The sequence below is a fragment of the Neovison vison genome, chromosome 1 (genome assembly GCF_020171115.1).
Source record: "Neovison vison isolate M4711 chromosome 1, ASM_NN_V1, whole genome shotgun sequence".
Classification (NCBI taxonomy): domain Eukaryota; kingdom Metazoa; phylum Chordata; class Mammalia; order Carnivora; family Mustelidae; genus Neogale; species Neogale vison.
The window spans coordinates 87,856,880-87,883,668 of record NC_058091.1 but is presented as its reverse complement, the minus strand read 5'-3'; the positions used below and the strand labels follow the sequence as shown (position 1 = coordinate 87,883,668).

The 26,789-nt window shown below is 39.9% G+C and overlaps 1 protein-coding gene across 9 annotated transcripts; it reads right to left on the bottom strand.

Moving 5' to 3' along the window:
- Positions 1-364: 364 nt before the first annotated feature.
- On the bottom strand, positions 365-26,774 carry NFYA (nuclear transcription factor Y subunit alpha). Of its 9 annotated transcripts, none has more exons than XM_044250633.1 (10): positions 26,654-26,774; positions 19,730-19,877; positions 18,091-18,177; positions 15,174-15,320; positions 8,549-8,680; positions 8,251-8,356; positions 6,100-6,248; positions 4,851-5,024; positions 3,699-3,800; positions 365-959 (listed from the first exon to the last, which is right to left on the bottom strand). In XM_044250633.1, exons 2-10 carry the CDS (start codon positions 19,802-19,804, stop codon positions 906-908), a joined length of 1,026 nt encoding a protein of 341 aa, XP_044106568.1. In that variant the 5' UTR covers positions 19,805-19,877; positions 26,654-26,774; the 3' UTR covers positions 365-905. The 9 variants fall into 9 exon arrangements, with proteins under 9 accessions (XP_044106568.1, XP_044106561.1, XP_044106533.1 ...); XM_044250626.1 differs by having other exon boundaries at positions 6,100-6,266; positions 18,094-18,177; XM_044250598.1 differs by having other exon boundaries at positions 6,100-6,266; positions 26,654-26,773.
- Between the last annotated feature and the right edge of the window lie 15 nt (positions 26,775-26,789).

Sequence of the window (26,789 nt, the reverse complement as noted above, 5' to 3'; positions counted from 1 at the left end):
TCTTGTTTGGCCCTCTATTTAGGAGTTACTACAAATGTCCTCAGCACTTCAGCACAGAAGTTGATGGTTTTGTTCTCTACTTAGGAAAGGCAGTTTCAAGGTCCAATACCCTCTAAATTGTCTTATAAGTAGCAGAAGCAAAAACTATGGTCCAGATGATCTATCAGCAGACAGACAAAAAGACCACAACTTGCCAAAGCTTAAAAAAAAAAAAAAAAAAAAGAAAGAAGAGAGATTCAGGAATTTATACTTTCAGTGCTTGAGTCTTGTTATTCTATCCCCAGAGTTAGCTTTTCTTGGTTGGAGTCCAAAAATACCAACTTATCATCTGGTAGACAGAGATTCCTATTATTACCACAGATAATGAATGTATCTCAGACAATTTATTGTTTCCATGTCATGAGATGGAACTTCCTTGCCTGGAAGCCACCTCTGAATACAAAGTGTCCAGTGAGTCAGCATGAGATCCCACATCAGAGGGATGGATGCTGCTTAGATTCCATGGGAAGGAGTGGGCATCGGCTTCCCTGATTTCAGTCTTGGTTGAGAAGGTTGTTCTCCCTTGCTAAGATGGCTGGCTGGCTTCAGAAGCCAACGTAAGTGCTGTGTGTGCACTTATGTGCACAGGTCCCTTGCATCATCCTAATCCACGAAATGTCAATGTCATCAACAGTCTGAAATAGGTCCTGTCTGAAAGGGCGAGACAAAGGCTTGCGACTTCAATTTGCCAGACATTGCTGCAATTATAATACTGAGCCACTTATTAAAAACTAAGTGGTTTGTCCTGTAGAAAAGGGCAGCACGGAATCGTCAGTGTCCCATTGGAAGAGGTGATCAATTTCCAGGAACAGTGGGAAACATGGCAAGGAACATGACCTTGATCTGCTCCATCACAGGGCCTGGGGTTAGGACACTCGGATGATCTGTGTCATTGCTTCTTCATCTGCTTGGTTTGGATCCTAGAGACCAAGAGTAATAGTGATTAAAATCCTTTGCGAGAGTAATACGGAACTCAAGGCTTTTCATCACCAAGGGGAATACACAGAATTTTGCTAAGTAAGCCAAAGGTCACGAATGCATCTAAGTTTACCTACGTGGATTAAAATGCAGCTTCATAAGGAAAGAAGAGATAACAAACCTCTGTGTAAAAGGACTGTTAAGTCTGGCCTGGCATTCCACTTCCAAACACTCCAGAGTTGACACCGTATCTCTTTCCTATGAGAACCTGTGTTGTGTTTTACTTTTCAAGTTTAAGGGTCTTTTAAGTGGCCGAGAGAAACTATGTCATGTTGTATTTTTGTGCCATGATTTTCTGTTCATCATATTTAAATACTAAGTACTTAGCAGGGCTGGAAAGGACATTGACATTTGTGTTAATGCACTCATTTAGTAAATAAGCCTGAAGCCTGGATGGATCAAGTGATTTGCCTGGACTACAGAAAGAAAGTTAGTCAGCAGCCCAGCAAGAACTAATGCCCAAATCTTCCTGGCTCTCATTTCACTATTTCCCTTTTCTTTTCACTAAATTTTGCCTGTCCCCTCTCACTTAAAACCTGCAGTGTTAAGACAGGGATCAGTCCTTGGAAGCCTTTTGTAACACTCCACAATAACCGCCTTCAGTTCCTCCACACCAAAGCTCTGAAGCATCAACTGACGTGATCTAAGAAAAAGCTAAAAGATTTCTGGAGGTGGCAGGACTGCAGCGGGGTCCTGGAACAATGAATAAGAATAGTAACCAGCATTAACTTAGCCCTCACCATGCACCAGATAATGTGCTAAGCAGGTGCCCAATATGGCTTACTGTATGAAATCCCCACAATGGTCCTATGAAGTATCAACAGCAGCCTACTTTATAGGTGAAAGAACTCAGGCCAAAGGAACCTGAGTAACTTGACCAAGATCCTACTACTAGCACACAGAATCAGGAGTTCCTGGCTTAATGCCCACAGATGGCACTCTATAGCCACACACTGCATGAACAATGAGAAAGGAGGGGCTCCCAGATTACAGGAAGGAATGAACAGCACTGACAGAAGAGTCTGTGCTCCTGTGTGGAAATACTGAGGATTCCCAGTTGGACACTGAAAGAGATGAGGAGGCCAAGCTGCTTAGATGTCATACAGAAACAGTGTGGGATCAGATGCAGTAAAAAATAAAAGCCAGCATGCATCCTTGAGCAGGGGACCAACATAGTTAAAAAAGCACTACGTTCTAAAGACCGATTTGGCGGTAGTACAGGTGGGATGCAATGTCACACAGAATAAAGTAGCAGGAAATGGGAGGAACCATGAACTCAACACATTTACCGAGTGCTTGTTCTGGACTGGGTATTATGCTAAGTCCAATCAATACAATGGAGAACAAAACAATCCTCTACTCTCTACACAGCTTACAGTCTAGTGAAGGAGACGCTGACTGAACAATGACACAAATAAAGTCGATTATTATGATGCTCAAAAGAAGAGGAAGATGTGAAAAAATAATGAGATTGAAGAGACCTACTTGGGCTCTAGCCTCAGACTTAAACCAAGATCTAAAAGATAAAAGACAGTCATGCTTTATAAATTAGCTATTTTCAAGACAAAGGTCCTATGGCAGGAGACAGATCAATGAACAGTACAGCAAGAGCATAAAGACCATGAACAGGAAGAAATGAAGCCAGATGTAGGCAGGAGCTCGATTGCACACGTGCCTTTTTTGGCCATGATAAGCACTCTGGATTTTAGTCTAAGGGCAAGTGGGAAATGGCAGGAGTGGAAGGGTTTAAGCAGGACAGTGATGTGAGATGACACACATTTTAAGAAGACCATACAAAGATGTGAAGGAAGAATGGACTAGAGAAGCACAAGAATGGAAGACAGGACACCAGTAGGCAGCTATTACATGAACTGAAGCAAATAAAGGATTTCTTCAGGCTGATGCCAGCTGGAAGGGAAAAAAATGTTGTTGACTAATTCGGATTATTATTTTAAAGGTAAAAACAAGAGGACTTTTTCAAGAACTGGACAATTTAAGCTTCAGCAACCGGCTGGATGGACAGGTCATTTACTGAATGACTGGTTTTAAGGATAAAAAACAGAACAGAAATCAAGAGTTCTCTTTTGGATATACTGACTCAGAAATGCTGATAAGTACAATCAGTGGAATCAGAGGTAAGAACCAGTGAAGTACAGCAGTTACAGTAAGTTCTGGAATTGCACTTGAATTTCAGGTACACCATTTTATTAAGTATTTTACCTTGGGCAAACTACTTAACCTCTCTAAACCTCAGATTCAACTGTAAAATGGAAGTAAGAATTCTTACCTCATGGGGCTTGAGGCTGCTCTAAAGGGTCAATGAAAAAAAAGTTCTTAACAAAAATGCTTCATGTAATGGCTGGCACGTAGCAGTTAAGTGTTACCTGCTGATGACTGTGCTATAACACTAGGAGACAATAAACTTTTTCTTTCAAAATCAAGAAAAATGAGAATTATAAGAAGGAATTACTAGGAATAACTGGCAAAGATGAGAAGGAAGAAAGGGCACTTGACTGAATACCTTTAGTACTTTAAGGCAAAAAGGAATCTGAGAGAGACAACAATGCATTCAACTTAGAATGTAGTTAGTCTCTGGTGTGAAAGTAAAAAGAGGACTCTGAATGCTCTTCCCAAGAAAATACAAGGCAAAAAGAGAAGAATGAAATGTATCCTCTACTTACCTGCATATGGGGACTATCCTTTTCCTTTGGAGAGAAAAACCGTCCACCTTCACCTCGCTTCCGAGCCATGGCGTGACGGTGCCGAGACTCGTGCAGGTATTTCTAAAACCAGAGAAATAAAGGTACTAGTCAGAAGCAGCACAGTTACCTCATGCACAGATTCTATTTTCTGAAGTTCAGGAGAGGTGTCATCAGAGCCACCAGTGGCAATTATGAATTACATTATTGCCTTGAATTACAGAGAGAGCTTTGGAGGAAACACTGGCAGCAGCTGACCGTATATTAACTCTCATAAAGACATGAATGCTGGGACGTCTGGGTGGCTCAGTTGGTTGGACGACTGCCTTCGGCTCAGGTCATGATCCTGGAGTCCTGGGATCGAGTCCCACATCGGGCTCCCAGCTCCACGGGGAGTCTGCTTCTCTCTCTGACTTTCTCCTCGCTCATGCTCTCTCTCACTGTCTCTCTCTCAAATAAGTAAATAAATAATCTTAAAAAAAAAAAAAAAAAAAAGACATGAATGCTAAACGAATAATAAATAAAAAAGATTTCCCAAAGGTGTAGCAACAGTCTCTATCTACCCTTTCCCATACACATTCTCTCCTTCACCTCATTAACAGGCCAAATTTTAGTTGAGCAGATGACTGCTCAGTAAAAAACACAAAAATCAAAACCCTGCATTTCCCTGCCTTATTTGCAGGCTTAAGTGTGGCCATATAATTAAGTTATAGCTAATGAGATGTATGGAGCTTCTTCAAAGTTTCCTTGAGAAAGAGTGCCTTTCTTGTTCCCTTTCTACCTAGGCTGGAGCCCAAGCACTCATCCTGGACTATGACTGGCACACTAAAGCTATCAGAATAGTGAGACTGGAGAAAGCATCATGAGGACTGTGGAAATGGGCTACCAGCCCAGGACAATTTCTCTCTGGATTTCTCTTGTGTAAGGGAAAAAATGAACTCTTTTAAGCCCCTGTTACTGTTTTGTTATGGTAGCTGCAGCCACACAGAGCAATGACAAATGCAAACTTGTATAAAGCTAATAGCTACTTACTTTCAATTGTTCGGCAGGTGCTCAAGGAAACAAACCATATAAAAAGTAATTTCAAAAGTAGAACCCTGCCCTTTCTCTTCCTTCTTTCAATGTTATACACACCCTTCTTTCCTTTGGGATTTTTCCTTCTGCCTCTAGTTTAGCCCGGGCTTGCCTCCTCTTTAATATACGGTGGTACTGTTTGGCGTTCACATAGAGAGGCTCTTCTTCGAGCATCTCTGCCCCAGGGAGAGGGATTCTTTGGATAGCAGGTACTGAGCCAGCACCGGGCACCATCTACACGAAAAGAAAACCACAGCTTATTAAATAGTGGCACGCAGTATGGACACAGGGAACTGCTTCTCAGTCCTGTTACATTATTTTTTCTAAATGCTATCAAGAGTAGCTTTTATAGAGCACATAGTTAAATACAGATTCCTGGAGAACATTTACACTCACAGTCTGCATTTTAAATCAAAATTCCAGAGGACTGTCATAGGGAACCCAGGAGTTACAATGTCCACCTATGACTCCATTTCTAGAAAAATCTGCTGCCATCTAATGGTCAGGAACAGTAATCATAGACAAATAGTACAAAGGTAGGTTGACCAAAATGTCTACAGTTACATAATTAGCTACTTAACTTATTAAATAATTTAAACCTAATTTTTCTAAGCACACTAAAACTAAAAACACTCTACTAAGTATATGATGAAACCAGTAACAGGTTTCCATGCCCCATTCCCTTCCCAACTAAAACAACTTGGAATTGGATGTGTTGTTTCTTCTGGTAGCTTCCTCCACCTGTATGTGCAGGCTTCTACTACTTGTTCTTAATTTACCCATTTTAAGTATTGTGTCCTGCCATCCATTTTGGACAGGAGGCCTTAGCCTCCACTTACCCCACTACTCACCTCTCCCTCCTTATCTTCTCAATGTATTCATAGCATACATGTTTTGGTTTCTTTACTGACTACAATCTGAATTTGAGCTTACTTTTATTTCACTCGCTGTGGGCAATATATTGCCCACTTCCCAAAGATTAGTAGCCTGTGCCTTCATTATTTGAATTCTGAATAAGATTACTCAAAAGTAGACATTTCTACTGTTTATTCTCTGCTCTATCTCTATCTAGCACCTAGAATAGTCCCCAACACATAACAGGGGCTCAGAATGAATTATAATGCATTGTAATGTTTCTTATAGAAGTAGATCTCTGTAAATGCCTTAAGGATCAATTCATCCCCAAGGGGCCAACATTATCAACAAGCTTTATTAAAGACATCAAATTACACATCCAAAAAAAACGGACAAAGAGATATATAGAAAGATATATGACAGAAACGGTGAGGTAAAGAATCCATTTTCTTACCATGACCATCCCTCCTGAATTGACCACATTGCCTGCCACTGGTAGTGTCACAGTGACAGTCCCTTGCCCACTGCTGGTCGTGTTGGTGTTGGCTCCTGTCTGAACGATCTGTGCTCCTGCCAAGCTGGCTGCTGGGATGGTGATCATGCCTGAAACAGGGACTGTAACTTTAAGAAAATAAAACATAAAACAAACAAAAAACAGGTACACAGAAAGAAGGGAACACAGTTAGTCCCTCTTCTATCTGGCACACGCTTATTTACCCTGGAAAAACAGTACAAAGGGAGAAACACTCTCCTACTCTCTGTGTGGTTTGCTACATGTAAGCCAAATGATCACTACCTTTGATATTCTAGTCACTGTCTGGATTCCAGTTCTGATAAAATTATCCTTCTAGTGGATACCTCCCTAGGTATTCCAGTTCTATAGCTGGTGAGAAAGTTTGGAGGCCTCGTCTTCCAGAGGTCTGTCTGACTTCAGCTATACCACTGTTTTTGTACATATGAATAATCTGTTTAGGATGGAGATTTTACAAATTTATAATATGTTTATCCTAAACTGACAATGACTCAACCTGCTAAACCTGCTAAACCAAGCACTCCATGCCCCAAACTATCACCAGTACCACTTATGGATTTGTTCACCATTTTCTCTTTGAGCCCTGGGCTCAATGTTGTTCAGGCTTTCTCCTGAGTCACAAGAGAGCAGACCTACTGCACTCACTGGAGCTTGTATACTGCTAAATTTTAATCACAAATCAAAGGTTTTTTGTTTTTTATTTGTTTTTTTTTAATTTTAATTTTTTTTATTTTTTATTTTATTATTATTTTTTGGAGACAGCATGCATGGGGGTGAGTGGGGGCAGGCAGAGGGAGAGGGAAAGAGAGAATCCTAAGCAGTCTCCATGCCTAGCATGGAGCCCAGCTTGGGGCTTGATCTCACAACCTTAAGATCATGAGCTGAGCTGAAATCAAGGAGGCTTAACTGACTTGATTTGATCCACCCAGGTATCCCCTCACAAGTCAAACTTCTGCTCACAGACTCAGATGTCTTTTCCGGATTTAATTTTCTGACAGAGGCTTCCAAAAGCTCAAGTTCTGTTTGAGCCATCTCCTCTTCTCTGAAATCCATTCTCCTCCCAAGTCAAACAGATTTCATCGCTCCTATGTTTATGTACTATCTTTTCCTAGAACATACCTCTATAAAGCCTCAGCACTGCATTTATTTGGTCACATATGTGTCTCCCTTAATAGATTAGAGGTTCTCTGAGAAGAAAATTCTTTCTTGGGGCGCCTGGGTGGCTCAGTGGGTTAAAGCCTCTGCCTTCGGCTCGGGTCATGATCCCAGGGTCCTGGGATCGAGTCCCCCATCAGGCTCTCTGCTCACCAGGGAGCCTGCTTCCCTTCCTCTCTCTCTCTCTGCCTGCCTCTCTGCCTACTTGTGATCACTATCAAATAAATAAATAAATAAATCTTTAAAAAAAAAAAAAAAAATTCTTTCTTAGTGAAGTGCTGCATACATAGTGGGCATATATTAAGTCTTTTGGGAAAAAACTAATAATAAAGTAGACCAGAAAAAAGAAAAGAAACAAACAAACAAACAAACAAACAAAAAACCCTGTAAGTAGCAACAACACTAAATGCCAACTTGACTTCTGATCTGTTTCTTCCATTACCAATAACGAAACTGTATTTCCAATCTTCTATTTAGAAACATTTTCCCCCCCAAAGAGGTTCAAGCTTCTATAATTCCTAGGGACAGTCTTTTAACAACCACTGTAGGATCGCCTACAAATGTTACCAACACTTGTATGAATGACAAGAAAACAACAATCAATGGAGATTTAGAAAAAAATTTGTTATTCAAACCTGTGTTGTATGTGGGGCCCCTAGGTGGCTCAGTAGGTTAAAGCCTCTGTCTTCGGCTCAGGTCATGATCCCAGGGTCCTGTTCAGCAGGGAGCCTGCCTCCCCACCCCCACCTCTGCTTGCCTCTCTGCCTACTTGTGATCTCTCTGTCAAATAAATAAAATCTTAAAGAAAAAAAAAGTATGTTGTGTGGAGGACACCACAAAATTTGTGGAGCAGTTATCTACTCAAAGAATAAAAAAGATGCCCCCCAAAGACCTACAGAAATGCACAGGCACATTTACCTTGCTGTAGAATGGTGCCATCTGCATTCACGGGCTGATAGACAATGGTTTGCCCTTCGGCAGTCTGTGCCACTTGCTGTCCCTGGACAGCAATCTGCTGCTGGGTCTGAAGGACAGAAATCATGACAATTTATAAAAGATTCCAAAGCTACCACAAAGGACCATTCTTTTTAAGAAAAGAAAATAACATTTTCTATGATTTTCTTCCCCACTTCTACACCCGTGAAATATTTGGCTCAGCTGTCTGACCCTTCCCAATCAGTTATGCTCTTGGGTTAAGAGAGATCATGGGAATTACCTGGGTCTGGCCAGCAGTGACTGCTGTCTGGGGCTGCTGAATGATGATCTGCTGGGTCTGGCCCTGCTGGCCCTGCACCTGCACAGCCTGCCCACCCTGGATCTGAATCTGTCCAGGTGGGACTAACTGTATCTGTGCAAGAGAACACAGAGAAAGGTTAGTATCCTGCTGGCACTCGTTTCTTTTGGTCCTGGAGTATTAGGTACCCAAGTTCCTCTAGAAAGCAAGAAAGGCTCTGAAGAGGAAAAAAAGAATCTTGTTCTGTTCTTTATTATAAATTAGATATAAGTTGTTTTCCATTCATGAATGGGGGGAACTTTGGCTGTTGTCTAGATATAAGATGATTTTAAGGAATCAAAGTCAGTTTTAAAAAAGATGATATATACCCATGCCTGCACGGTTATATATATTTTTAAAGCATATTCATTAAAAACATTGTTAAGTATTTTTCATAGATAAAAGAGTATTATATATATATTCAAAATAATTCTTGAGAGAGTAAGGGAACACAGATGCAACTAGAAGACTGATTATGTTTTGATAAATGTTGAAGCTGGGTAGTAGGGATTCATCATACCATTCTCTTTGTTTTTGTCTATTTAACGCTCCCTATAATAAAATCTTGAAAAAAAAATGTTATTCTATAAACATGTGTATACAAAAGCTTTAAACATACAGAAAAATTGAGACTATCATATTAGAAACTCATGCAGTCACCACTCAGATTTCACAAATTAACTGCCATATTTGCTTCATTTAACATTCCCTTCCCATCTAAAAATTATTCACTGTATTAAAATGTGATCATCCTCACAGAGCATTTTACACATCTACCCATAAAAACCTATCTATAGGTTTTAGTTTATAAGTTTCCCATAAATAATACATTCTATCTTTTTGCAAGTTTGATCTGAGTGTTCTTTCAACAGACTAGAGTTTTTTCCCCCTTTATTCTGTTACTGTAATGTATTATGTTGATCAATTTTACTATGTGGAAGCATCTTTGAACTCTGGGAATATATTCCATTTGATCATAGTGTGTAATTTTTAATATGCTCTGGATTTGGGTTTGCCAGTATTTTAAGGAGGGGGGGGAACTCTTGCATCGATGAACTGAAGACAGAAACTTAACTGACTAATCCACCCAGGTGCCCCATTGATTGATTTTTTTTTTTTTTTTTTTTAAAGTAGGCCCCACAACCATCATGGAGCCCAGTGTAGCTTCAACTCACAACCCTGAGATCAAGACCTGAGCTGAGATCAAGAGTTGGATGCTTAACAGACTGAGTTGCCCAAGTGCCCCAGGTTTATTTTCTATTAGCACTCCGAATATATCAGTCACCGCTTTCTAGCCTCCAAAATTTCTGATGAGAAATCTGCTAACAATCTTACTCAGGATCCCCTGTAAATCACTTTTCTCTTGGTGCTTTCAAGACTCTCTATTTGTGGCTTCCAAAAGTTTAATGGTAATGTGTCTTGCTGTGGGTCTCTGAGTTCACCTTCATGTCTTTCAACAGAGTTGGGAAATTTTCAGCCATTTCTTCAAATATTCTCTCTGAACTTTTCTCTTCTGAGACTCCCACAATGCATCTGTTGGCACACTTGATAGCGGACTCACAGTTCACTTCTTTCCAATGTTTTCTTTTTCTGTTCCTCAGATCCAACCACTTCCGCTGCCTTACCTTCATCAATTCTTTCTTCTATCTGTCCAAATTTGCTCTGAATCTTTCTAGTCAATTTTTCATTTTCATTATCGTACTTATCAGTGCCAGAATTTCTTTTCAGGTTTTCTATCTCTTTATAGGTTTTTCCATTTTGTTCATACATTGCTTCCCTGACTTTTCCAACATCTTCTTGTAGTTCTTTGGGCATCTTTAGGGCAGTTATTTTTAAAATGTTTGTCTTATAGTAAATCTATTTTTTAAAAGGACAGTTTCTAGATTAGTTTCTTCCTCTGAATGGGCCACACTTTCCTGTGTCTTTGTAGGCCTTATGACTTTTGTTGGAAACTGCATATTAAGTCAAATAATGTAGTAGCTGTGGAAATCAAATTCTTTCCCTTCCCTGGGATTTGCTGTTATTGTTTTGATTGCTATAGGCAGTCTCTGTGCCAAAAAATCAGCCTAAGGCATAAACCCAAGGCCTTTTCTGAGCCTGTGTAGTCCTTCCGAGTATGTGTAGTCCTTTTCTAATTTTTCCAAATATTCAACTTCTTTTGAGTGTCCTAGAGTCTAAAGTTAAGCTCTCAAAAAGGGGAAAAAGAGAAAATGAAGGGGGCAGGTAAGGGTGCTGGCTTTTAAAAAATTCCCTAGCAGCACCTGGGTGGCTCAGTGGGTTAAGCCTCTGCCTTTGGCTCAGGTCATCATCTCAGGGTTCTGGGATCGAGCCCTGCATCAGGCTCTCTGCTCAGCAGGGAGCCTGCTTCCCCCTCTCTCTCTGCCTGCCTCTCTGCCTACTTATGATCTCAACCTCTCTGTCAAATAAATAAATAAAATTTAAAAAAATAAAAATAAAAATAAAAAATTCCCTAGCAGTCACTTCAGCTAGAGGGAGAGGGACTTATACAACAGAGGTGTAACGTGGGATGACTTAGGCTGCCTCCTCCTTCGTCTACACCTCTGATCAGAAGTAGCAATGAGTGATCCCTGATTTTAGAGGATGGCATCTATTTTGTTCACCTTGGCTCCTATAAGCTGCCCAAAGGTTTAAGACCTGTGTACAGCTACTGGCTAGGCTGCTGGTAGCTGCTATTGTGCTAAGAACTCAAACTTACTGAAATTATCTTCACTGTAAGTCTATGTCTCCCCCTATAAGTAAAAAGCTTTCAGTAGACTCAAGAGTTCCAAAATGGTTTGTAGCAGATAGACACTGCCAGTGCGATTATTGTGTAGGGTCGGGGGAAAGATTCCTGGAATGTCCTGCTCCACCACATTCCCAGAATCCTCTGTCTAGGTCTTCTTAATGACTTTTTCCAAATACTTAGGTCATAGTTGGCACTGAGAAAGTAGTGGCAAATACATAAAGAAGTAAACAAATTTATTTAGTTATCTAAATCTATTTCCTGAGTTTCAAACAGCCAGGGATACCTGCTATTAGTCATTTGGATTTCCTTTTCCATCTATTCATATTCTCTGTTCATTGTTATTTTATATCAGTACATAAACATTCTTTATGGATTTTGGACACAAACCAAATTATGTGTGTTGAAAGTATCCCCTGCTTATCTGTACCATGTCTTTTACTTATATTTTGATGTATATACATTTTTATTTTGAAGTAGTCACATAAATTTTATTTCTTTAAAAAATCCTTCTCTACTCCACAACATAAAGAACATTCTCCTGTAAATAAAATCTCAAAGTTTCCAAGTATGTTTGTTTATATTTATACTGTAAATCTACCAAGTATATAGTATGAGATACCACGTTTTCTTTTTCTAGGTCATTCTTATACCACTTCTTCACTGGTATTTTATACTATTTTTAATTATACATTAACTTCCAATATTCCTGCATTTATTTCTTCACTCTCTACTTTGGTTCCACTATCCTTATTAAAAGCCAGGGATCTTAATTTAAAATTAAACACAAATTTAGCATGTATCTGAACATCTGTACCTTTTCTAAGGGGATACAAGTTTCAATGGAATTCTAAAATAGAGCATGCAATTCAAAAAAAGATTAAGGAGTACTGTTCTAAAAGATACGGTTATTCAAAAAACACTAATGAGAAGCAATCTCTAATAAAAAGGGATTGAAACCTTAAGCATTTTAAGGGAGGCTAAGGAATCATACCTAGAGCTTTATACATGTTAACAGAAAAGAATTTCTCCAGGGTGGTTTGATTACTTAGAGTCCTACTTGGAGGGAAGGGAATGAAATAAATAACCCTTTCAAAGTCTCTTAAAGGCCAAAATATTCCCCATAAAATCATAGAATTCAGAGCTGGAATGAATCCTAAACATCACCTGATATAAAATGCATTTCTGGAAGAGAACACTGACAATCAAATGACTTGGCCAGGATTAGAAATCCTGCTTAATGGCAGACCTGGGAATGAAGTCAGGTCACTGTATTCACAGTACACAGTTCCTAGCATTATACCATTTCCACTCAACAGTGGAGAGGAAGGTGTGGCAAGGGGGAGGTTGGAGAGGAGGCAATGGGAAGGACAGAAATGAAACAGCAGTACAACACTGCGGCAAAAACACACAAAAAATATATTTAAAGCCTCATACATTTATGCATAGAGCAATGTGGAAGCTATTTTTAATCCTAACTACAACTCTATCTTGGCAAAAATATGCCAACGGCCTTAAAAATGATCTTACCCTTTGCTCAAGCAATCCTTCCACTCCAAAGAAATTACTCTAAGAATTCAACTGGAAAATAAAGCAATCACACTCAAATACATTTATAGTGATCTTACCTATAGAAACAAAAAAACAAAAATAAAGCAAAACAAACAAAAAATCCCAGAATATACTTTGCAAGGAAAGTATACATACAATTACAAGGTTTTATATAAAGATTAATTTAGATTTATAAAGTAGTGTGATCATGGCTGGGTTTTTCAACTTCTATTAAATTCCCCCAGAATACCTAAATCATTGGAATCATTTTAACTGTTAAAACAAAATACAGATACACTAGAAAGTTAATAGTTCTCCCTTGCCTCTGCCTCTATGCACATAAACGTATATACACATGAGTGTTTAGCTATTCGTTACAGAAATCACACAGTATATATAATTCTCTGCAAATTATTTTTCACTAAAAATACTTCAATATCTATTACCCCTCATCCTTTTTAAATGTTTTTATTTTTATTTATTTTTAAAAGATTTTGTTTATTTATTTGACAGAGATCACAAGTAGGCAGAGGGGGCAGGCAGAGAGAGAGGGGGGATGCTGAGCAGAGAGCCCAACTCGGGGCTCGATCCCAGGACCCTGGGATCATGACCTGAGCCAAAGGCAGAGGCTTTAACTCACTGAGCCATCCAGGCGCCCCCCTCATCCTTTTTAATAAGGACAAAATGCTCCATATATGAACATATAGAGTATGATGTATTCAGCAATTTCTTTATCCTTATTGATGGAATGGACATATGGATTACATTTTTTTTTTCCTAGTACAATGCTGCAATGTTTTTGCACATTTTTCCCTGTATGTGGGTGCTTTTCTTCTTACACAACAGATTCTCAGAAGTGGGGCAGAAAGATCAAAGGTTTATATTTATATATTTAATAGTGAGATGCCTTCAGAATTTGAAATTATAAATAATAATGTTTCCTTTTCTCTACATCTATTATAGCATTGGACATAAACTCTTTTTAATTTTTACCAACTCAATAAAAAATCCCTCTAGTTTTTACAAATCTGATGCTACCGATCTGCAGGTCTTATTTTACCTTTGTTTTCTGTTTCTAAATCAGTCTTTCCAGTGGATTTACCTAAGCACTTTACTCGTCTGTTTACAGAATCTGCCTTTATTTACCCTTTCTATGTTTTTGTTAATTTTCTACTTCATTAATTTTAACCTGCTTTTTCGCTCATTTTGTTCTTTCTTCCTTTCTCTAACTTTGAAAGGGAAATACCATTCATTTTTCAGTTCTTTTAAAATAAAAGTATTGGGATGCCTGCATGGCTCAGTCAGTTAGGTGTCTGCCTTCAGTTCACGTCATAATCCCAGGGTCCAGGGACTGAGCCACATGTCAGGCTCCCTTCTCAGCAGGGAGTCTGCTTCTCCCACTCCCTCAGCCTGCTGATCCCCTTGCTTGTGCTCTGTTGGCAAATAAATAAATAAATAAAATCTTAGGAAAAAAAAGTATTTAAGGGTTACACAGCTTTAGGTATGTATGATGGGTTTGGACTGAAGCATTTTTTTCTTTTTTTCATCACTTGCTAGATAATCCAAATTATAAATTACTTGGAAAAAAATGAAATCTGAAAATGAAAATTCTGGACTTGTAGCTATTTTTTTATACACTCAAGTGTACCAAAAAACTGCCAACTTTCTAGCTCCTATGAGTAAACAGACTACTTCAGAAGCCAGGACATTATACGTGTTCTGTAACATCTTAAATCCCAATATAAAAACACCCAGCTAACTGGCTGCATTCCAAAAGCCAAAAAAGCCATGTTAGAAATGAAACGGAATATCCAAAAGGATAGCTACAAGTCCAAAATATTCATTTTCAGATTTCCTTTCATTTTTTTCCAAGTAATTTATAATTTGGATTATCTAGCAAGTGATGAAAAAGTAACATTCCTGACCAAGAACAATTAATTTCCAAGGCACACTATAAATTCTTTCAGTTGCCAGAAGTTCCAAAGAAGATCAAACCAATGAATTACTTTTAATAAACTGGACTCTCATCTTTTTGTATTCTTTATATACTGATTCAAGATCATACCTAACATTTTAGTCCTTACCAGAGACGTTCCAATTTCTTTAATTCTTTTGTCACTTGTGGTACAAAAGTAGAATATTAACTAATTTTGTGAATGTAGGGTGGCAAATGATTAAATGCCAAATCAACAAACAGTTTCTAACAAGCTCTTCTTTAAAACCTCTACTCTGTTACTCCGATATTCTGTCTGAACATTTTTTTGCATCGCTCACCTGCTGCAAACCCTGAGTCCCAGACACAGGTACTTGCATGATGGTTTGACCTTGTCCACCAGGGACAGCTTGGACCATGATGGGCTGGCCAGTTGATGTGATTAATTGGCCTCCACTGACCTGTACCATTAATGGCTGTCCCTGAACCTAGAAGGAAATAAGATAGAACAATGAAATAACCTAAGACACAAAATGGTTTTTACCAAAGATAATCACTGGAACTATTCTGCTGCCTTGGTAGAGGGGGAAAAGGTAGAAGAGACACTAAGAAAGTAAGTCTCAAGTCCCTGTCTTTAAGTTATCTTCTTTAAAAATGCTCTATCTTTGACAAAACGCCAAATTGAACACTTTAAGGTCAGATATAATGAAGTATATTCAGGGTCTTGAGGAAGTCTCAACAGACATAAAACATAAATCCATGAGAAGCACTTAATCAAAACATCCAGACTATGTGCCTTTTGAGACTATCATTCAGGTATAGTTTCTAGTAAAGGCTAGAGAGGAGGCAATGAGAGGGAAGGCTGATGGTGGTGATGGTGTGTGAGTGCAAATTCTACATAACCTGGAAGGAATAAATCAAACCACCTAGTAATGACTCCAGAAGGATGGGTAGCAAGCAGCTCTGGAAGCTTATGCAGAAGACCCTTTCTCCCTATAGTCTCTCAAGCATAAATGAAATACACAACTTTTATTCTCTGTATCACTCTGGGAATTCTAGTCCTATGGTGGTTTCAAGAGCCCACTAGGGAAGGCCTAGAAATAGTTTCTGATCAGTTTTCAAGCTCTTTGGTGAATTCCTCACACTGGACCCTCCAATATCTGCACAGTTGTTTTAGTTTTAAAAGAAACAGTGATAAATATGGGAATTAATACACTGAAGTGTACCAAAAAACTCCCAATCTTCAAGCTCCTATGAGTAAACAGTACTTTAGAAGCCAGGGCATTATATGTGTTCTGTAACATCTTAAATCCCAATATAAAAAACACCCAGCTAACTGAATGCATTCCGAAAGCCAAAAAACCAAGCCATGTTAGAAATGAAATGGAACGTCCAAAAGAATAGCTACAAGTCCAAAATTTTCATTTTCAGATTCTGTCCTTGTTTTGAGGAATTATTTGTAACAGAACACAAGAATATTCATATGACTAAAATATGAATTCTAATTCTTAATTCCCTTGAAAAGTGTGTTCAAGTAACAGTAACTGGTTAAAAGGTCAGTCTTCCCTAGATGAATAGATTAGCTATTAAGGTGCCCTCTTCCTCATCACCACCATCACCACCACCAAATGCATCAGAATCTTTAGGAACATTTAAACCCTAAGTTTCATAAACTGTTCATTGAGAAATTCCCCTTTACTTTTTAAAGGACTTTACAATCTGATTCTCTCATGCTTTCTCCCTTCCTTATCAAATTAAATTCCCTTTGCTACACCAATGTTTGCATATACTCCATCAGAAAGGATTGTTCTGAATATTTATTAAATAACTGCAAAAAATTCTCCAAAATAATGAGACCCCTAGAGGAAAGGTTTCCATCATTTACATAAAGTGTTTCCATTTCTTTTAAATAAAATCGACATAAATAAGAAACATAAATTTTAAGGCCCAACTGTTCATAAGTTTCTGACTACCCATCATCTCGAACTTCTCCCTTCACTGACAGGCTAAATGTATACATGATAAACCATTTGAGACTCCAAGGAGCCCACTGTGTTTACAACATATGAATGATTACAAGGACACATGCATCAGACAAGAAGCCATACAGTTAAGAGCATGTTACATTCCCATTCCACAAGGGGTTGGTTAATGACAATACTGTTTTATGTATCAATAAGATGAAGCAAGCATGAAAAACATGAAGAACAAGCTGTTGAACTCTGAGATTTGAACATATTTAGGAGTACCTATAAGCTCAGCATTTTTTCAGCCTAATTTATGTCCAGAACTGACTACATATTACCATCAGGTACTACATGTGGCAAGTGTGTGGGTAGGGCTGAAATGATGATGAGGGGCAGGTAACTGCCAGGTGCTTCGCAGCACTGAAGTAAGATGCCAGTTCTACATTCTAAGTCCTACTTTGAATCATTTCCAATGGAGGAAAAAAGGAAGGGCACTCAAATTTTGCCAATTTCTCAAAACAGAGTCATTTTCATCAAAGTAACCCACAGACACAGAAAAAACTTGGGCTTTTACTCTCATTTTTACATAGGCACTGGCCAAAATATAACCCCAATTTAGGATATTTAGCTTGGCAATACATAATGTTAGGGAACTGCTCTAGTTAAGAATTCTTATAGGCTGTAACACCTAAGACTTATAGAAAGCATATTCCACCTCTGTCTGAGGAAGAGATACACGGTAATCTTTGCAAATGTAGTAATAAAACTGGACATGGTTTCCTCAGGAAAGGTAGTGAAAAGGCAGCAGCTAAGAGATTAACAAGATTCACTGATCAGATAAACCTTGCAAAGTAAAAGGATTGTTCTGCAGCTGAGTTGCCCTTTTAATAAAAATAAAACATAATCTAACCCTAGTTATTTTTTATTCCACTATGATAAATACAAATAGGAATTTTACCGTGCATTCTGATCATAGAGCTTGAGATCTAAATAGATTCTAATGTCACTTGTAAGAATTTCTTACCGTCACTTACACCATTTCCTTCCCAGGTATTCCCAAAGAAACACAACAGCCAAATTCAATTTTAGAAAATTGATACTGGGGTTGCTACACAACTAGGCATGAAACATGAGCAAACTGGAATCTTATAAGCCTCAAAGACAAGTTAACAGCATCAAAAACATGCAACTGGCTTTGCCATTCCTCCTTGAGATCCTACCACAAACAGCACCAGACATGAGGACAGAAGAAGTTCATGCAGGGCTTACAGAGAATCAGAGAGGGCACCACTACCTGGAGGGTCTGGACTTGCTGGCCTGAGGCGGATGCCACCTGGGCCTCAGTCTGCAACTGGACAGCAGTGACACCACCCTGCTGCTGAGAACAGGAACAGGAAGAGCTTGAAATGTGTCAGGAAGGAAATGGAGAGTTCAAGATATGAGATCACCTTACCTCTTGTGGGAGAGGGAGGGAATCTTCTTTCAACAGTCCCACCCAAGAAGACTTTCAAAACTGTAGAGACTCCCTATACTGAAGCTGTTTTGTCATGGTAGCAGGATCAAAGATATTAGCCCTCTATCCCCAGAGTGAAACTCAAAACACCTTTCCATGACTCAAAAACAATAGTTGTCCAACATTAACACAATTTTTTTAAATGAACTCCTTCCCTCCAGAAATAAGCATTTGATCCTTCTGCTTTGAGTTATCTTAATGCTTTTTATTTCCTCAAATGAGTTCACAACAACAAAGTTATCGGGTTTTTACAGCTTTGAAGCTACAGTGAAGAATTTCTGGGACTTAAATGTAATCACCAGATAGGAAGAATGAAGCAATCACTGTGAACCAAAATCATCTTCATGCTGGTCACTGCTCTCATGGCCCAAAACTAAGATAACTTCTACTCAATTGGATTACCTTAGAAGCAATGTTTTTGGTGATTTAACTTAATTTTTATATCCTTTAATGATAAGTTCTGACAGAAAAAGACTTCATCCATCAGGGCGATTCTGTGAATAGAAGGCCCTTTGTGGAATCCCCTTCCCCAAGCAGGCAGCTGAAGGAAGCTGCCAGAGACACAGCAGCTGCGTGTGGAAGGAAAAGCTAGCGAAGGAGTTTAAATAATTACTTTCTTTTAATCAAAAGTTGCTCCTTCCTTTGATCATTAGCTAGGAGCAAGTTACAATCAAAACAGCTTTTGCACTCCCTACCATCTACTTTTCTGTATTCTCTAAGTTCCCTTTTGGAAACAAAACATTCCCCAATCTTGGCCTAAGGTCAAATAGATGCATAATGAATGTCTTTTCTTCTAGGGAGAAACACAAGTAAACTTTTACTAAAATAAAAAGCTAGTAAAGAGCATCAGAAAATGTAATCTCTGTATAAATCTAAAAAAGCAGTCTATCTTATTAAGGAATAAACCAACAGGGGATTCCTTTCTAGTATGTGCTTATTCGTAAGAGGGGCTAAGTATTAACCTCATGTTGAACTACAGCTTTTCAGAATAAGCACCGTGACGGATCAAATCAAAGAACAGTGGATTTCTTGGATGCTATCTTGGTTTATCACTATGCCACAGCCTTGAAAGATCACAAAGCTAGCTTAGTCAAGAAGAAAAACAACAAAACTGAATCCAGAAAAAACAAAACCAAAACCCTCCACATTTCCATCTGAGAAAAGACCAGGTTTTGACTTTAAGCAAAATGAAATGGGCAATTCAGTATTACACAAGACTCCTGAGAAGAGCAAATTCTATGTTGTCATGGACTGAACACAGAGCTCATGAGAGAAATCACAGCACAACCAATCTTCAAAAAGCATTCTGGCACAAGTCACCAGACCTATTATTTGTAAGATCTGGGACCTCTAAATAAATTCCCCACTTGAGTGGTGCTCCAAAGCTGTGCTGTTTAAAGCAGTTGTACTTCCATACCTGCTGCTGAATCTGTCCAGCCTGCACAACAATCTGCTCTGTCGAACTATTGCTGTTTGCTGTATACTGCTCCATGATCCCTCCAAGTTAGAATCCTGTCCACAGTGAGTTTCACTCAGGAGATCCTAGAAGACTGCGAAATGCACTCCTATTAGAAGGGTTGGAAAGAAACTAAGTGAGATTGTTAATAAAAGCCTTGCCAGATGATTAACATTGATAACTTAATGCTGTGCTTTATTCGAAAGTAAACAGGGTAAGAGAACAGGAAACGTTCATTTTTGACATCATTTGTAACTAGGATTGCAAGGCACACTCAGGCCAGCAATACCATAATGCCATTTCACATGTCTTCAAAGTGCTTTTAGTCAGTTCTGATTGGCAGCCTTACCTTCAATACTACCAGGGGAACATTTCAAATTTAGGAATACTCATGAAACCACAATATCACGTTTTTACAAGGCCTATTTAACACTGGTTTTAAGGTCTGCACGCGTATTTTAGAAGATAAACAGTTTCTTTATTTTGTAGCACATTCTTGCTGCCTGCCAATAAAATACCAAATGTGTTACTCTAGTTCGCTACACATGGTCTGCAATGTAAAATTTCATGGCTTATTATTTAGTAAGGAAATTACCCAGACCTGACGTTAGCCATTTTGCTTATCAAAATCTCCATTAAGTAGTACTAAGAAAGCTCAAGTGAAGGTTTAGGAATTTGCATTTTAATCCAGAGCAAGAAATAAAAAGCTACACTAATGGCAAAAATGATGTTTATAAATAGAACGAAAAATTTTACATGACATATTAAGGCTACGAGTTTCTCTAGAAAGAACTTAAGTTTCCCCCACTCTTACATTCAAATGCCTACCTAATAGACCTAATTCTATCCTACCCTTTATTATATAATTTTAATTTTTTTTTTTAATGGCAATTTCCAAACCTATGCAAGACCAGTGATAGGAGCGGCCGAGATGGCTCAGTCAGTTAAGTGTCAGACTCTTGGTTTTGGCTCAGGTCGTGATTTTGGGGTCGTGAAGTCAAGCCCTGCTTTGGGCTTCATGTACAGCATGAAGTCTGCTTAAGATTCTCTCTTTTCCTTTCCTTCTGCCCCTACCCACATTAGTGCACATTCTCTAAATAAATCTAAAGAAGATTCTCTTCCTGTGTCCCTCCCTTTGATTATGTGTGCACATGCGTGCTCTCTAAATAAATAAATCATCTTAAAAAAAAAAAAAAAAAAAAAGAGTACTGAGAACATCATTAATGAGCCCCCACAGCCATCTCCAATTCTTACCCCATGGTCAATCCTGTTTTACACACCTCATCTACTTTCTACCCAACCCTGAATTATTTTAAATACCAGACACTGTAGTATTCTAAAATTCTTTTTTAAAAAAAATATTTTATTTATTTGACAGAGAGAGACACAGGGAGAGAGAGAACACAAGCAGTGGGAGTGGGAGAGGGAGAAGAAGGCTTCCTGCCAAGCAGGGAGCCAGACAGGGAGCTCAATCCCAGGACCCTGGGATCATGACCTGAGTTGAAGGCAGACACTTAACGACTGAGTCACTCAGGCGCCCCTGTTACTCCAAAATTCTATCTTTACCTCTAAAGAGGAAGGACTCTTCCTTTGTCGTTACCATCACGTCACAGTATCGTTTCTATAGTATAATTTCAAACATTAGAAAAGGAGTAAGTCCCTAAATATTATCAAATATTCAGGCCTTGGTCAAATTAATCCTGCTCACTTAAAGACTTTTTAAAAATAAGGACGCAATTAGATAAATAGAAATGTTACTTGAGAACCTTAGATAAATTTGACTCAAAAATTTAAAAATTATACCAACTACCAAAATTATACCAATTACCATCAAAGAGTAATTCACCTTGGAAGTATGAGAAAGGTACATGTATATATAATCAAAATGTAGATAAATCTTCACCCCCAACTTTTCTCCAGGCCTTCATAAATTCTAAAATTTGAATGATGAAGTTATGTGAGCTAAATTGAACTGCACATTATGTCAGCAAAGAAATGCACTACTCTCCCTAAAATCACACATGGTAGATGAGATTAATCACTTGTAAACTGTCTCAATATGGTGTGAGAGAAATAAAAATATATTCAAGTGCATGTGCAAGTATTTAGGAAGAAGTATATTTAGGTCTAAAATTCACCCTGAAATGCATCAAAAAATAAGACAGATTGATATATGAATGGATGGAGATACCTGATAAATCAAATATGGTACAGTGTTAACAAGAGATGCTAAGTGATGGGTATATGCTGGGGTTTATTGTAAAATTCTTTCAACTTTATTGTATGTCTGAAAATTTTTATACTAAAATACGTGTATAGCTTATTACTCATCACCAAAATGGTATGCAGAGTAAGAGTGTAAGAGCCATAAATAAGTGACAGGATGACTGTGCCATCACTGCATGCTGTTCTGTGGCCATATGGTTCTCTAACTCACTACCCTTGCTCTGATGGAATGCTCACCAAGCAACTATCTAACTATAATTTGGATTTACATACAGATACGCCAACAGAAACCAAATATGATCAGTAACACAAATAAACTTGTTATTTCTCATTGTATACTGACAAAATGACTTTGATTTTTATACCAGTTCTCTTCGGAACCGGTTGACTAAGTCGGCTCCTGAGGTTCTGGAACAGTACAGAAATCAAGTTTTCAGCAACACTAAATGGCTCTGCAGGGAAGTAAATGGTCTTCCCTATACTACCTTGTCTCTAACTTCACTACAATGTATTTATGTTTATAAACTAATAAAATTAAAGAATTAAGGATCTTGGTAACAAAAGAGCGTAAGTGATTCCATTTACATGAAACTCAAAAAGCAGGAGAAATTTGACACACAGAGAGAGAGAGAGAGAGAGAAAGATCACAAGTAGGCAGAGCAACAGTCAGGGTGGGGTGGGGTGGGGTGGGGAACAGGCTCCCTGCTGAGCAGAGAGCCCAATGGGGGGCTCGATCCTAGGATCCTGAGATCCTGACCTGAGCCGAAGGCAGAGGCTTAACCCACTGAGCCACCCAGGTGCCCAGAAATCTAGAGACAGAAAGCAGATCAGTGGTTCCCTGGGACTGGAAAGGCAGGGCAGGATAGGGGTGGGAAGTTTATCAGGATAGAGCACCTGAAACTTTCTGGGGTGATGAATATGTTTTATATATTTTTATCATGGCAGTCGTTGCATAGGTATATAAACCTAAGTTCATCAAAATGAACACTTAAAAAAATGATTACTTTTATGTCTTACTGTATCTCAATAAAGTTGATTTAAAAAATTGGGATCATGAAGGAACATCTTCTTTCAACACTCCACCATCTACTCCCCTGCCCAAATCCCTTTCCTGTATGAGATTTTTTTCCATGACCACTAATTTCGAGAAATTTATTTTATGAAGGATATGAGAATGAGTAAAACAGAACATCATGCAGATTTTCCCAACTAGTTTATGCTAGTAATAAAAACACTTCAATCCACTGTACATTGAAGGGTAAAAAAGGAAGCGGTTCTCAATCTAACAGCATTTTTCTTTCCGATGAATGAGGGATTCAGGCTGCAACATGATACTGAGACTGCTAATGGTGAATATGTACACAACTGGTTTCACAGAAGCCATGTGCTCCTACTACCTTGAGCTTCAGTTAGCATAACTGCAATACAATAGGACATTGTGTATCCTCCGGTGCTTTTCTGTCCAACATTTGAAAAAAATTAAGTCAGCCAGATTTACTCAGTCTAGCTCTCGATCCTAACATAGTTTTGGATGTTTCTTTCTCAAAGAGTGTGTGTATATTCTTGCTAGCATGAAAATCCTCTTCCTCCCCGCTTTAAGGTGCAGAACCCTAAACATAGCTAACTACCAGTAACCCATTCTACGTGTCCCTACACATTTTAAAGCTAAAACTTCCAAAACTCAACCATAAGCATGTGAAAGCCCTTTGGAATTACTGTATTTAACAATCCCTACCAGGTAAAGTTTGCAATAATGCCTTCAAATCTTCTTGCCCACAAATCACTGCACACCTAACAGAAAAAAAGTAACTGCAACAAAATGTCCACAAATGCTTATCTTTATGTAACATAAGATACACAGATACTTCCTACTGTATTGTAAAAAAAATGGCAGCATCACCCACTAAAGTGACTTCACAACTCAACAAATGGGTCCTCATCTGTGTTTGATAAAAGACCAGAGAACTAAGGACTGTCCAGCTTCCCTACTGTCCAAGGGATTTCCAGACTGGAGTTCCTAATTTGTTCCTTGTCTCCACTAATGAGGCATCATTTGCCAGACACCATCCTGAAGGTTTCAGAAATGAGAAAACTCTGACAAAGATCTTAACTTCAAAGAGTCTTTAAGTTTGGTAAAGAAGTAAAAAGCTGGAACCCTAAGTGAGAAACAAGGTAAATCAGTAACAGGGAGAAGAGGCATTTCTTCCACCTGGGGATAGGTTAAGTCAAGGAAGGCTTTAGGAAAATGTAGCACCTGACCGGTCCACAGTGTGAGCAGAATTTATACATGTGATGATGTGGGAGGGGCGGAGTACTCTCCATGAAGAGCCAGCATAAAAACAAGAACAGAAATTTCAGGATATGAATAGCAGGCTAAAAGGCCCCATGTCAAGAGAAAGCTAGAGGCCAGAATACTACCTCTTGAAATTCCAGGCAAAGAAGTTCTTCTGCAGACAGGTGGAGGCTTTAGAGATGTTTAGCACAAGAGCAACCAGACTCTTAACTTGTAAGTGCCTTTAAGAAAAGTCTCGTGAAAGTGCCCAGTGGTTTTAAAGAGGCTCTACATATCCATTTTTACATACCAAAGTTAAAACAATGTTTGGAAAACAAATATGTTCCAAAAAACATATCTGAATGCATCAGAAACGCATTCTAAAAAGTGAAAACAAAAACCCCTCTCCGAAGCTTTATTAGTGGAGAGAGCACTGGACCAGGAAGAGTTTTCTGAAATTTGTCAGTTTCATGACCTTTAATGTGATCATAAAAATGGGCACCATATACTTAAGACCCAGTGCATTTGCCATGACTTAGAAGATGCTTCACATGAATAAAAACTTTTAAAGTCCTGGGAGAAAAATCTTCCTTTCTTCCCCCAAATTCAGCTACTGTTGTACTGCAGAAACCCAGAGTTCAGAAACTCATTTTTCAGACCCCGGAAAAAAACACACCCCAGGATTTCTTCCATCTGAACATCCAAAAACCAACTATTTCTGAAAATCCCTTATCAAGATATACAAGCCCTTTTACCACCTGGATTTTCCAGCCTTAACTCTCCTGAGTACTGTACAGTGTCTTCCCCCACCTTTCCCCTCAAACACAGCACAGTTTGGTGCCTCTGCACATGCTCTTCTCTCTGACTAATGCCCTTCCATTCTTTCCTGTCAGAAGAAATTCTATTGTCCTTTAAGGCTAACGAAAAGTGTGGCAACATCGAGTGTGACACAGAGGTTGTTAGTACTCACACACCAGTAACTTCACAGAATTGAACTTGGCCTCCTTATAGCACTAACCTTTAAGTATTATTTAGTTGTTCACTTGTTAATCTCCACCAGGCAGTACGATCCTTAACTGACCTCTCCCTACTTTCTCCCCAGCATATAGAGTGATGCTTGGTACACACTAACTGCTAGAGACATGGCTGTCAATGATTTCGTCTCACCCTAACGAAACCCCACAACACTGTTAAGTTTCTATAAATACCTGAGTAGAAAAACGTTAACATGGAATTAGAAAGTACGCTTAAAAACAAAAATAATAAATCAAGAGATGGCTATGGACTGAGCTAACGAGTCAAGCCTGACATATGCAGTGACACCGAAAAGTGAAAGGAAAAAAAAAAAAAAAGAATTCTACATTCCCAAAGAAGGGAGAGTTCGCAAGATGAGCAACGGGGAAAACTAATAATATGAGAAACAAGTTGTGCAGCCTCCGGGAAAAGGAATGCGCAGGGCGGGCAATCTTCTAGGAGTGAGGTTCCAGGCACCGAATGCACTGACGGCTGTACAGCCAGGACAAGAAAGGGAGACCGCTTGGTCGGACTCCAAGACGGAGGTGTGCGGTTCTGCCCGGGCGAGCGGGGCGGGGAGAAGAGGAAATGACGAGCCAAAAGGGGGTGGTAACGGCGCCCGGCCGGAGACCCGGGACGAGCGTGCAGAGAGGAGGGGCGCGGCGGGGTAGGGGAGTGGGCGCACTAACGGACCCCCTCCCCCGGCCCGGGAGACAGCGGGGGCGGGCCCGCAGAGAGCCAAGGCGGGGGCGGGCTGGCTTTCTCTCCCCGCCGCACTCCGGGCCCTGTGGCCGCGGCGCGTACCTTCCCCAGGCCTCACTCGCGACCCAGGGGTACTGCAGACAGGCAGACCCGACTCTCGGAAGACTAGGGATCGCGGGCCCCGCGGGAGACTTCACGTCCCGAGGGCTGGAGCACGGAGAGTGCAAGGACGGGTTTCAGTTTTTTTTTACTGGAACGATCTGGAGAAGACCGCCAAAGCCCCGGGCGTGCGTGGACCTGAGTGTAGGGACATTCGCGGCAGGCAGGCCACCAACCCCGAGCCTGGGCCTGCCAAACTGGGCTTAAGAATCGGGAGAACGGGGAGGCATCCCCAACTGGCACAGGCACCCTGCAAGAGTGTGAACCCGGAGATGCTCGCTCCCGAGGGCGCCATCCTCGCGCGGGGCGGCCCCCTGCAGGCCCCGGCTGGGAATGGCCCGGGGCACTCACAGGCCCGGGGCCGGGGCCGCCGGCCGCCCCGCTCGGCTAGGCTCAGCTAGACTCCCGGGGCTCGACGGGCGCCTGGGCCTCTCCTGAGTGGTCAGCGAGACCCGCCAATCGGGGCGCTGGGGCCGGCTCTGGGCCGCTGGATATTGGCTCCTCACACTCACCGTGCCTCGCTCCCCCGGTTCGCTGCCCGCGCTGATTGGCTCCAGTACCGGACCCCGAAACCCAATCAGAGGCTCCAGCCGCCGCTGCCGCCGCCACTGCCGCTGCCTCGCAAAATGGCGAACCCGAACAAAGGGG

Coding starts and splice junctions, on each gene's coding strand:
- NFYA (XM_044250598.1), bottom strand. CDS start 19,804: ATGGAGCAGTATACAGCAAACAGCAATAGTTCGACAGAGCAGATTGTT. Junction 5,025..6,099: donor ATTCAGGAGGGATGGTCATG/GTAAGAAAATGG, acceptor CTTTTCGTGTAG/ATGGTGCCCGGTGCTGGCTC. Junction 960..3,698: donor AGGATAGTCCCCATATGCAG/GTAAGTAGAGGA, acceptor CTTGGTCTCTAG/GATCCAAACCAAGCAGATGA.